This window comes from Heptranchias perlo, chromosome 9 (genome assembly GCF_035084215.1).
Source record: "Heptranchias perlo isolate sHepPer1 chromosome 9, sHepPer1.hap1, whole genome shotgun sequence".
Lineage (NCBI taxonomy): Eukaryota > Metazoa > Chordata > Chondrichthyes > Hexanchiformes > Hexanchidae > Heptranchias > Heptranchias perlo.
Window position 1 is genome coordinate 62627043 of NC_090333.1, and position 13430 is coordinate 62640472.

The 13430-nt window shown below is 41.1% G+C and overlaps 1 protein-coding gene across 4 annotated transcripts in view; it reads right to left on the reverse strand.

Annotated features, from left to right (window-relative positions):
- Nucleotides 1–13430, reverse strand: part of nek7 (NIMA-related kinase 7) — a 188522-nt gene that overhangs the window by 88075 nt on the left and 87017 nt on the right. For all 4 annotated transcript variants that reach the window (XM_067990628.1, XM_067990631.1, XM_067990629.1 and 1 more), the window contains exon 3: nt 9442–9534. In XM_067990628.1, the coding sequence (XP_067846729.1) occupies nt 9442–9507 (66 nt within the window). In that variant the 5' untranslated portion in view covers nt 9508–9534. The remainder of the gene's footprint in view (nt 1–9441; nt 9535–13430) is intronic.

Below are 13430 nucleotides of genomic sequence, written 5' to 3' on the forward strand. Positions count from 1 at the left end.
TACCTATAGCTATTTTCCCCCCATTTAAATACCTTCACAGGCTTCAATTTAACTATTATTTTGTGGTTATCACTTATAAATTCTTACCCAATCACTAATACCTCCTTGAATCCCTGTAACTTCAGAAGGTTTTCAAGTACCAGCTAAACTAGATTTGAAGGTTATGAATAAAACAGCGAGTCTTTCTAATTCCACACCAATATAATTAATAAGATCTTAAATAACTAATAGAAGGAAATGTCAGGAATTCATGATTTAAGGATGCAATTTTGTGCTTACATCACACAATAAACCAATTTAATTCTGTTCTGTGGTAATCATATTGGTTTTCTGTTTCCACTAGAATTAAGTTGGTGGGAAACACCTAATGCAGTACATTAGAACTATCCCTATTTATTTCTGGGGCCTGAGCATGACTTGCCCAGAAAAGTGATTTACTTCAGAAACAAACAGGTCCTACAGTAGAAAATGCTGAAATACACACAAAGATGAATTGTCAATCCAATGTATAGGAAAATTATGTTGTCCAATTAACTTGTTCAGTACACAGCCAAGGGGTGCCTTATGTACAAGAATTGGTGGAATCGTATGCACATACTAATTATCCACAAATTCCAACAAAATCTGTCATTCTTAAACTTTCAAAAAAAAAATTGTTTTAAAAATTTTGTATTAGAAATTGGACTGATTGGCGATTGAAACGCAGCTCCAAAACAAAGAGTTCTTGCATCATTTTACCATGTTTAAACATAATGTGGGACTTGTTTTACCTCTTGCAAGTGTGGTTTCTCATCAACACCTCAACATACACCAAGCGAATAAAAAAGCACATCATGCGGTCACTGGATAAAAATGGTAAAATGTACCGCAGACTAGTACAATTATCTCATTCATTGCACACTGAATGCCGCAAAAACTACACGGCAAGTATGCTTGCAGGCCATGAAATTCATTTAATTAATTTTGTTTAAATAAGGAATTACACTATCCCTCTTAATAAGCGTCCCTTGATATCCTTCTTAACCGAAGTGTCCGGCTGGGCTTATAAGAATAGTTTAATTCTATTTGCAAGCCAAGATGAAAGCAGACAAATGTAAATTCTTTGCTACTTCACAGTAAAAGTGAAATTATGAGATATTTATACATATATATAAAAAAATCTTACATCGGTCTACAAAACCTTATTACTATTGTCATGTTCTTGTCACACTTTGCTGGCAAATTTTCTGTTATATTTCCATGTTTACATTAATAATGAAAACATGATACACTGTCATTGCACCCTCCTACCAGTGGTGGTGCTGCAGCACTTCAGCTTTGTGTGTTCCAGCTCCTCACCCTGCATCACAGAGAAATTCCTCAGCTCCAACCAACCCTACTTCTCTGCTTCCAGAACTGCCCCAAGTTTTCCTGTTTAACTATGAACAATATAAAATCAAAGTAGTATATAAAAATAATGACAAAATGCATAACTTTAAATTCCTGCCATACTCCCTGGTCCAATTATGCTCCACAATCTAACCCCGCTTCACCCTGACTCCATGGCCCCGATATTATCAGGGAGGCTGGATGGCAGCAGGGGGGGGGCGGCAACTGGGCGCATGGGTAATCCCCCAGTGAAATCTGTCCGTTCCCCATGCAATCGCAGATAAACTGAAGCCACTTACCGTGGCTTCCGGGTTTCCCGTCGGAAACCTGCACAGCAGGCGGACTGCGCACCCGCATCACAGGCTGTCAGCTGGAGGAGCCCTATTTAAAGGGACAGTCCTCCAACGGCTGCTCCTGCAGCATAGAACCAAAATTATAGAATGGCGCAGCCCAGGAGGAAGGCTGCTCCCAGATTTACTGATGCCTCACTCCAGGTCTTACTGGATGGGGTGAAGAGGTGGAGGGAGATTTTCTACCCGTCGGACGGGAGGAAGTGGCCTGTCTCTGCCACCAAAAAGGCCTGGCTCGAGGTGGCAGAGGAGGTCAGCAGTAGCAGCAAAGTCTCCCGCACATGGATCCAGTGCAGGAAGCACTTCAATGACCTAAATAGGTCAGCCAAAGTGAGTACACTTACTCATTCGCCTACACTCCGTCTTCCACATCACCGCCCCCACCCCACATCTCCTTCTGCACTGCCAACACTACTCCATCACATCACTCCTCACACCTACTCAAAACTCATCCTCAACCTACCTGCACTTACTCACTTCCCCAGTACTCATCCCACCACTACCACTCAACCCAATCCTCATACAATGTCATGGCTCTGTCTCATACTCACCCTCCGATGCATCTCTTTCATGGTCAGCCTCACCCAAACCAATGCATTTAGCGGTTGGCCACGACACCATCCCTCACTCACACCTCTCTACTTTTTCCCCTTATAGGAGAAGAGAGCTCAGAATGCACAGGAGAGGGCGAAGACCGGAGGGGGGCCGCAACATCAGGTCGTCCTCATGGACACGGAGCAGGAGGCTCTTGAAGTGAGCCGCACCCTCGAGTGCCTGTCCGTCAGGGACGCCGAGGCTGCCACCCGACAAATGGCTGGTGACAGAATTTTAACATTCAGCACTCACAATAGCAAATGATGTTAACATGCCTTGCCATCTTCAGCACCTCAAAATCTGTCATCATGCTTAATATTGTCTTCTGTTCTCTTACAGGGCCTTCAGCGACCGCCGTGATGGCGGAGGGCGATTCCTCAGAGGACCTGCCGGCCTCTGAGACGGCACCGTCACATCTGAGCCATCCATCCACCAGCGCAGATACACATACCTCGGTGAGACCCCGTCCTCACTTAGTTGGGTCGCACATGGTGAGTCACCACACACGTGAGCACCAGCAGACATTGGTGGCAGGGGCAGCTATGGAGAGTCCGCGTCGGTGGGAGCACTCTTCTCCAGGCTCTGCTCAGCTGGACACAGATGCTGAACCCTGGGGGCCATCCTTTAAAGGAGAATGATCGAGAGGCAGCAGCACATTTACGTGGAACAGGTGCCACGCGCACTCTCCACTCTCCACAATCGCGCAGAGGATGGAGGAGTCCAACTCCTGCATGAGTGGAATGGTGGCACAGGTACAGGAGGGAATCTCTGAGATACCGTCACAGGGATGTGAGGGCATCTCTAAGATAGTGTCGCGGGTCAGTGCGGGAATGTCTGCGATGGAGGGAAGGCTAATCTCCATCGAGCTTCAAGCACAGCTCACCAATGAGTCCAATGAGGCCCTGACAACGGCCCTTCGGACTCAGGGTGAGCAACTTTCTGCCGCCTTAAACTGGCAGGCAGATAAACTAGCACTGGCCTTACAAGGTTTCACACATGTCCTCCAAACTGTCATCCAGCAGGATGGTAGGAGTGGTGTCGGCCTGGCCCAGGAGAGGGATGATGATGAAAGGGGTCATGGAAGTGGGGATGCCACTCAAAGCGCTCCCACGTCTCACCCGTTGCCCCCCCTCAACCAGTACCCGCAATGCTGCCTCCTCTCCAGATGGTCGAGTTTGCCCTGCACAGGTGCAGGTGGAGCAGTCTTTGGCGGGGCCCTCACGGGCACTGAAACCCAGAGGGCGTAGGCCCAAAGCATCTAAATCGGTCAGGGCATGACTAAGAGCAACCTGCCACTACCTCTGCTGCAGCCACAGGGAAAGCACCACGTAGGAGTAGTCGGAAGTGTACGGCAAAGGTTTTGTGAGCACAAAGGGGATGCACAAGGGTGTTTGACGGTTTGTCATGTTTTTTATTTATATTTGATTTTTATTAATGGCACATTAAATATTATTATTGTCACCACTACAGCCACGTCTTGGCCATCCTTGACTGGCTTGTGTAATAAGTCCAAGTCATGAGGTTCACCATGAACACCCACACTTGATGCCACCCATTGGGTCACCCCACAGTGGGTGTATGTGTAGTTGCACGACTATTTTGTGCAGTTGCCTGTGGCGCAGCACTGTGTTGTGGAGCTCCACGTGGCGGAGGTGGACGGCGTGCCTGGCGAGGCTGGTGATGTTGCTCATCCTCAGATGAAGTGATGAATGCAGCTAAGGCGCCCCTCCCATCCTGACGGTGAGAGTTTGAGAGGGTCCGCAAAGTAGATAAACGTGTTTGCACAGCAGAGTTTCAGGTATAAATTAAGAATTTTGAGTGGAAAGACAAAGGTGTTGCAGCCAAAACTTTGTCTGAAGTGACAAAGTGTCCTGCTGCAATAAATGAGGTATTCCCCCCAACTGTCAAATAATCCTTTGCATCTCCCACTGGCTGCTGGCTGAAACATGTCTGCTCCAACAGGGAATGTTTCCCACAGCATGGGAAACATGCTGAGGATCCTTCAAAATTGCACCCCTGCCAAAATCTCCAGTCAATGAGGTCTGTCAAGTACCTCAACTACCTAAGTAACTATCTAAATTATCATCCTGCTGGCTTTAATTGCCGGTGGGAGTTCCGCATGCGGGAGCTGCGTGCGCACCCGAACGCGTCATTGGGGAACCCGGAAGTGAGCGGGTTGGAGCCGGGCTACGAACCCGCTCCGGGATTCCGCCATTTTCAGAGTCCCCCCGCCCCCAACGCACCCACTCGGCCATCCATGTGTGCGAGACCTACATAGATCAACGAGTACATTAAAATTCTTGAGACTTCCTATTTGTAACACCTATTTAATCGGTAAAGTGCAACACTAATACCTGTGATGCATATTTCCACCATATCTATCAATGTAACATCTTCAATGTAAACCTTGAACTTCTCAGCTTTTCCACCCCATTCAAAACTTAGAGACACCCCTGCTCACTTAGAATTTAACCAATTTTAACTTAAAATATATGGTTTATTATAGTTAAAATTGATTTTCCCCGAGCCCACTGCTCCCTGCCGGGCTGCACTAGTAAATAAATAAATGTGAAGCCCGCATTTCCCACGATGTGAATTAAAATGAAATCCCTGTCCCTCCAATGTCAAAGAGAGTGCCAAACCATTGCTCGGCTTCTTTGTTGTGTGTGTGTGTGTGCGTGCGTGCGTGCGTGCGTGCGTGCGTGTGCTTTTAACAGATTTTTTAAAATTGATTTTTTTTCTGTGCCTGCAGGTCTCATCTATGCTGCAAGAGTGAACAAGCGAACCCTGCACTCCCCATGATGTGGGCAAAAAGATAAATTATTTTTCCGGCCCTCTAATATCACAATGAGTCAGCGATTGGGCTTCTTTGTCATTCTGAGAGAGTTTTTACACAGTGAAATAAATCAATCCATTCAGCCTGCTGGCAGTTTGCCCAGAGTTAAAAAATCAATATTTTGGCTCTGCTTTAAAAGTTTTTTTCTCCGATGGTCTGCAACTTTGTAAAGAATTTGTATTTTCTACCCAACTGGCACTTTGGGCTACTGGTTGATCGAGGTCATGCAAACTACGTTAATAGATAAATACTTGTATTGACATTGCAGTTACTGTGCATTCACCATCACTTAAAACTATATGTGATGGCCCAGATTTTGCTGTCAAAATAACAGTGAGGCTAATGGCGCTCACCGTTATTTATGCATAAATGGTACAACAACTTCAGGCAAGGTTGCGTTGGTCCGCTAGAGTGTCTGGGGAATTAATAATGGAGAATAAAGAAATGGCAGATGAATTGAACAGATATTTTGCAACAGTCTTCACTGTAGAGGATACAAATAACATGCCAGAAATAATTGTGAATCAAGAGGTGAGAGGGAGGGAGGAACTTAAAACATTTACAATCACCAGGGAAAGGGTTCTGAAAAAAATATTGGAACTAAAAGCTGACAAGTCCCCAGGTCCTGATGGACTTCATCCTAGGGTCTTAAAAGAAGTGGCTGCAGAGATAGTAGATGCAATGGTATTAATTTTCCAAAATTCCCTAGATTCTGGAAGGGTCCCATCAGATTGGAAAATGGCAAATGTAACTCCTCTATTCGAGAAAGGAGGAAGACAGAAAGTAGGAAACTACAGGCCAGTTAGCTTAACATCTGTCATAGGGAAAATGCTAGAATCTATTATTTAGGAGGTTGCAGCAGGGCACTTAGAAAATCTCAATGCAATCAGGCAGAGTCAACACGGCTTTGTGAAAGGGAAATAGTGTCTGACTAATTTATTAGAGTTCTTTGAGGAAGTAACGTGGATAAAGGGGATCCTGTGGATGTGGTGTACTTGGATTTGCAGAAGGCTTTTGACAAGGTGCTACATCAAAGGCTACTACTCAAAATAAGAGCTCATGGTGTAGGGGGTAACATATTATATAACATATCCATAGCATGGATAAAGGATTGGTTAGCCAACAGGAAACAGAGAGTAGAAATAAATGGGTCATTTTCAGGTTGGCAAGATGTAATGAGTGGAGTGCCACAGGGATCAGTGCTTGGGCCTCAACTATTTACAATCTATATCAATGAGTGTTGTCGTCCTCTTAATTCCTTTCTTACATTTATACTGAAATCATTCACAGTGTTCCCCATTCACTTAATTTTTACTAAGTAGATGGATTTCATTGTTATTCTGTGTTGTTTATGTGGTTGAAAAAGTTTTTAAAATTAAGTTGTCCAAGCCACTCTGTGGGTTTTATTTCTGTGTCTTTGTGTGAGAGAGTATGGCTATGATTTGGTTTTTTTTTCTCCTGACAAAAACTGAGTTTACATTCTACAGGGGTAATTAATCGTGATAGGTATGCGGCGGCTAAGTGAATGGAATACTTCTTTCACAATATTTAAAGTTCAGCGGTTTAGTTTCTTTTTGTCTGCATCGTAGAAGCCTCAGTCATCTGGTGCTTTAAGGACTATGGTCACATTCTTTAGAAATAATGAAATAAGATCACAATTATATAGTCTTCAATCCCTGTGTGCAACACCACAGGAAATTCCCACATATTCCTTAGCATATGTACTGCGACATTGCTCATAGTAAGACGATTATCCCAAATAATGCACAAGTTATTATTCCACTGCTAAGTTGAGCTTGTGTCCTTTTAAGTCCATAAAGTCTAATTATTTTTTTCACCCTTATCTCCTGAAGGTACAGTTCCACAGAGGTTGGCAGTCTTCTGGTATTCTTCAATGCCCAAACTTTGTTTCAGGTAGCCCTGTCACATAACGCTTTGGTGTAACCATATGCTCACATCACCACCTACATGTGCAATATCTTAGGAACGTAGCCACCACTTACTGTTTTTAATGTAATAATAGATTATTGTAGGTGCTTCCATGAATTTCCTTTTCCCAGCTGCAAAGGTAAGCTTCAAAGCTGCAAATACACACTCTTTTATGGTCTTCATTCTTGCATTCTCAGTGTTTAAATCAAGATTCATCACAACCTCTTAATCGAAGGGATACCGTAGTGTAGTGGTTATGTTATTGGATTAGTAATCCAGAGCCCTGGACTAATAATCCAAAGAACATAAGTTCAAATCCCACCATGGTAGTTTGAAAATTTGAATTCAGTTAGGGGGAAAAAAAAGCCTGTAAAAGTGACTATAGCTGTCGGATTGTTGTAAAAACCCAACTGGTTCACTAATGTCCTTTAGCTAAGAAAACCTAAAATGACTTCAGTCCCACATTAATGTAATTGACTCTTAATAACCCTCTGAAGTGCCACTAAGTTGTATCAGACCGCTACAAAGATAATGCCTTCCTCACACGGATAGCAGCAGTTCAAGAAGGCCCCCCAACATCTCCTCAGGACAACTTGGGATAAGCAATAAATGCTGGCCTTCCCAGTGACGCCCACATCCCAAGAATTTTTTTTTAAAAACTGATTCTTTTCTGAAAATGGAACTCCTTAACTCTGTTAATCTTAACTTAATGTCACCTAATCACTACTTGATTTATCTAAACTTCTTTTCAACCTTGTTGGTGTCCTAAGTTTCTCTTTTAAAAAAAAAGATACCTTTTCAACTTGTGACACTATCCATTGAACAAGGTCATCGGAAAAAGACAAAAACAATGCTGCATAGAATTTTGAGCTGGCTAAGTTTAGTTTCAGAATTTTAACAGAGGCGACAATGAACTGTCAGATTTTCAAAAGTACGCTGCTGTAACCAGAATTTATTTCACATAAGGCAATGCCAAAAATGGAAAACATAGTTACTGCACACAATTATGTCAATTTTATGTTGGAATAGAGATGGAGAAGTGGATTAAAATCACAAGACTGTGTTCAAAGAACACTGGTCTCCAGCAGAGGATCAATGCCCACTCAGTAACCAAGCAGATTCTTAGATACTCATTAACTAAATATGAACTGGGGTTAATGATTGTTAAGCAATGATGTCACCAACTGTCAGAATAAAGGTTCTGAAAATCATTTAACCAGACAGCAATGACCCATTGCTGAAACATTTGGTTAATAACTTGTTTAGAAGTACCACAGGCTTGTTCCATATATACAGATTTATACTTATACTGTTATATTTTCAATCAATAATAAAGAAAATATGTCTGCATTGCATATCACACACACACACACAAACACACATGTTAAAAATAGCCTAAAAAAGCAGGATTCAAACACCTAATAGAACTTTAAAGCAGCCAAGTCCATCAAGAAACATATGTTATTGAAGAAAAAGCAATGATGAAAGAGTGGCAATTAAAGTAGAACGTACATTTAAAAGCTTCAGAATTAGGATTTATTTACAATTACACTAGTTCCACACTGGAATAGAATCCATCACAACTTCAAAGAAGGTAAATATTGCTTTTGGTTCACTCCCAGAGGACAATTCACATACCTGCCCCCCCTTTTGTATTTCATCACTTGGACAAACTCAGGGATTGTCTGGCACATCTGAAAAACTGTTTTGCCAGAAATGCATTTTAAACAAATGGTTTAATGTATTCTTCTTAAAGAATATGTAGCATTAATTCACATGTATTTGTTATAACATGCTGAAATCCTGTCAGCCTTGGCTTAGTGATCACTCTCTCATCTCTGAGTCATAAAGTCATGGGTTCAATTCCCATTCCAGCGACTTTAGCACACGTTCTAGGCTGTCCCTTCAGTGCAATACTGAGGGAGAACTGCACTGTCAGAGGTGCCGCCTTTCGGATGAGTGTTTACAGATCAGACGTGAAACCGACGTCCCATCTGCCCTCTCAGGTGGACTTAAAAGATCCATGGCACTATTCAAAGAAGAGCTGGGGACTTCGCCCCAGTACTCTGGCCAATATTTCTCCCTCAAACAACATCACTAAAAAAGATTATCTGGTCATCATCTTATTGCTATTTGTGGGACCTTGCTGTGCGCAATTTGGTTGCCATGTTTGCTACATTACAACAGCAACTACACTTCAAAAGCACTTCATTGGCTGTAAAGCGCATTGAGACGTCCTTAGGTCATGAAAGGCGCTATATAAATGCAAGTCCTTTTATTCTTTTAAAATAATACTGCAAAAAGATACAAAGCATTTCTGCACCATATTTACTACAATAGCTTTTAAACATTTAAAAGTAGTACCTGTGATTGAAATGCAGAAACTGCAACTTGACCAGCGAACTGATGTTGTGAAGGCTGATCATCCATAATGCACGAAAAATAGGATCTTTTTACCTAAGACATTAAATGGAGCAAGATTACTGACATCGCATCATTATTATACACAGAAACCTTCCAATGTGTTAACTGATTTTCCTACAGTGATTTAATTTCATTCTATAAATGCATTTAGCTTATTTGCGGTATTCACACCAAGTGATGTTTGGGGTGAATGGGCTTTCTGCTGATGTTACAAGTAAACATCCGGTTTTGTAACTTAGGTACTGAATGCTACCAAGCTACATATGCACTAATACAAAAGTAGCAGTTAGTTATTTAAGCGTTCATATTTACAGTACATTAATACACATCAACTATCAGCTTGGCTCACTTGACGGCACTCTGAGTCAGAAGGTTTTGGATTCAAGCTTCACTACAAAATTGAGCCCATAATCTCGCTGACACTTCAGTGTAGTTCTAAGGGAGTGCTGCAATGTTGGAGATGCAATCTTTCGGGTGAAATGTTAAACCGAGGTCCGATCTACCTGCTCAAGTGGATGCAAAAGATCCCATGACATAATTCAAATTAAAGCTGGGGAATTTTCCTGCAGTTCTGGCCCACATTCCTTCCTCAACCAAAACCACAAAAAAAAGTATCTGATCATTTATTCGTTTGGCATTAGTGGGACCTTGCTGTGCACGAATTGGCAACTATGTTTTGTCTATGTAACAGTGACTGCACTGATCAAAAAGAACTTGCATTTATATAGTGCCTTTCACAACCTCAGGATGTTCCAAATCACTTTACAGCCAATTAAGTACTTTTGAAGTGTAATCACTGTTGTAATGTAGGAAACGCGGCAGCCAATTTGCACACAGCAAGTTCCCACAAACAGCAATGTGATACTGACCAGATAATCTTTTTAAGCGATGTTTATGGAGGGATAAATAATGTAGTAATAAAAAATGTTGATTGTATAACACTTTGTGACACCCTGAGGACGTAATACGGTGCTGTATAAATGCACGTTCTTTATTTATTTTAAACTCATGAAGCAATGAAAGGTATTAACAATTATTCTAACCAAGTATTCAAAATACGCATTGAGTCGTTGAATTCATAACTTTTAAGATTTGTTGGAGCTTATAGTTGGCTCTTCTAAATTAACTTTTATGGAATATTTTTGCAAATAATCTTTATAATGTGCCAAAAATTAGCTATGTAACATATGAAGTACTACTGAAATATATCTTGGAGATACAGTAATGAATTAAAGTGCCATTAGCTAATATTTGTTTCAACCATTGTTTTTTTTAAAATAAAGGATTAACTTACAGCCAGGATACAGGATAGTCTAATTATTTGTTGACTTAATTTCAGTTTTTTTTCCCAGATACATTAAGGGCTTCCAGAGCGTAATGCTTTCGAACAGGTCCTCTTAAGCGTATCCTGTAGTCCTAATTATCTATGCATTACTTGCGTTTCTCGCAGTTACTAACTACTGAAATCCCATATCCAAATTGTACAAGGCTCTTGTGTACTTAGCTTGTTCTATATTGCCAGAGTAACAAAGAGTTCCTGGAAATCTTTGATCATTCATTTCGATAGATATGAACTGGCTGTTACATATTGAAGTCAATTTAATTCTTTAAGAATCAAGCCTCCAATTTATAAATATACATATACATCTCAGAATTTGACTGGAAAAGTCTCTTGTACTCACACTATATTTAAGTTAAACCATTGTATAATTTGGGCTCTCTTCCTACTTTCACCAATCATGTTCACAGCTAAATGCAGTTCCAATGGCGGATCAGTGTGTTATATAATCCAAATTTTGTAGCCTTATATGGTGAAGGGGCGTAACATTCCACAAGTTAAACAATTACCCTTTTGCTGCAATATGTCATACAGAGGTTACATGGGCTGCCCACTAAATATTCCTGTTCTATTTGAAATGGTGGAGAATCACATTGTCAGATGGCAGCCATCAGATTGGAATTAGCAATTGAATTTATTTAAATGATTTATAGTTACACAGAAGCATAAGGAATACTGCAGAATAATCAGCAGTACAAATAGGCTAGGCCTCAAATAAAGCCTACTGGAAATTTTGTCTGGCAGGATACCCCCTTAATAATTGTGACAATGACTGAGAAAAAGTCATAGTGCCAAACTTGCATACATTATCATTTGAACAACCTGAGATACAAGTAAACAAGCTTGATCTGATCATAACAAGCAGCCCAAATTAATTGGGCCTCTCTGTGAAACTAATAGCTACCTCAAGTTGGGTTTGTGTGCCTTTTTTGTTTAAAAAGGTTCCAGCACGGAAGGAGGCCATTCAGCCCTTCAAGTCCATGCCGGCTCTATGCAAGAGCAATCCAGCTAGTCCCACTCACCCGCCCTATCCCCGTAGCCCTGCAAATTTTTTCCTTTCAAGTACTTATCCAGTTCCCTTTTGAAAGCTACAACTGAATCTGCCTCCACCACCCACCCCAGCAGTGCATTCAGATCCTAACCATTCGCTGCGTAAAAGTTTTTCCTCATGTCACCTTTGGTTCTTTTGCCAATCACCTTAAATCTATGTCCTCTGGTTCTTGACCCTTCCGCCAATTAAAAACTTGTCACACTTGCCCACACAAAGACTAAAAAAGAATGTTTTTTTTCCACATGAAAGCTGCCTTCTGAAAAGAAGATCTAAGATTTTTATGGTTTGAAGCAAGTCAGAGCTCTGCTTTCATCACATTGTCCACCTATTTAAGAGTCTTACACGAGCCACCTATGCATTAATTTTTCATGAAGGGACGTTTCAAAGCCTGAAAATTTAACTATAGTTCAAATGAGTTAGTGAGCTCAACCACCTCACCAATGATCAAGTAGGACTGAACGTAAGTGAGTGAAGGCTCACTATTTAAGTTTTTTTTATGTAAAAAAGGTTTAAGGGAAGGACGGAGATGTTTGATTATCTTGTCTGGGAATTTAGAGCAGAGTTCCGGCACTGGATTCCAAAATATGCTAAGACTAGATGAAAATTATAAATGGTGTTTCTTTTAAAGTACACCATGTCTATTATTGGTAACTTCTCCTGACTGGTCATTCAGAATTGGTGTTTCATAAGTCCTTGGAAGTTTTGCATTGGCAGTTTTCTGGCTGCTTTTTTTGTTTTTGGTTCAAACATTCACTCCCTCTTCTATTCCAATTTGCTGCTGTTTTACTTTGAGCCAATCAACAAAGTAACAGCAAAAGTATGTCAATACAGAAAGGAAGTTTTACAAACAGAAAGTACACATTAGACTCAAGATTTTTAGTATACTACCGATTAGATGGCTGTGAGGAAAGTACAGGTTTTTCATTTGACCCAAGAAAAAAAGCCACAATCATATTAGAGCAAGCATCAGGAAAGCCCAATGTTCAAAGCAAATGCGGCAGGGGCAAGTTACACTGCAGCCATGACAAATACCTCAAGCCTCAAAGACAAAGTCAATTGCGATGAGGAGAATGTACATCAGATTTACTAATACTTTTGAAACTCCGTTGTTAATGCTGTGACAGGTACATTTTTCTGTACAGTACACCCGTCTAATCAAAATGGCTATTGCTATCATGTTCAACTGAAACACTAACAACATTTCACATACTTCTAGTACATTTCTTACCTTACCTTTGTCTTATCAGATAAACATGGTTGTGTGTAAAATGTAGAATAGGGGTTAAACAAAGAGAAAGCAGAAGAACAACCACCAAGACTATCAAGGAGTTCCCCTAACACAAGCATCACAACAAAATTGATGAAAATCACTCTCCTTTTTCTCGTGGTCAACAACATTTTGCTGCTAGGCTCAAAACAAAAGTCAACTTTGGACACCTCGAACATTTCATAGTTCAACTGCAGGATAACTGCATTCACTACTCATTTGACTTTTTACATTTTTGGGGTTTTTATTCTGGATATTTTTCTGGGATTCAG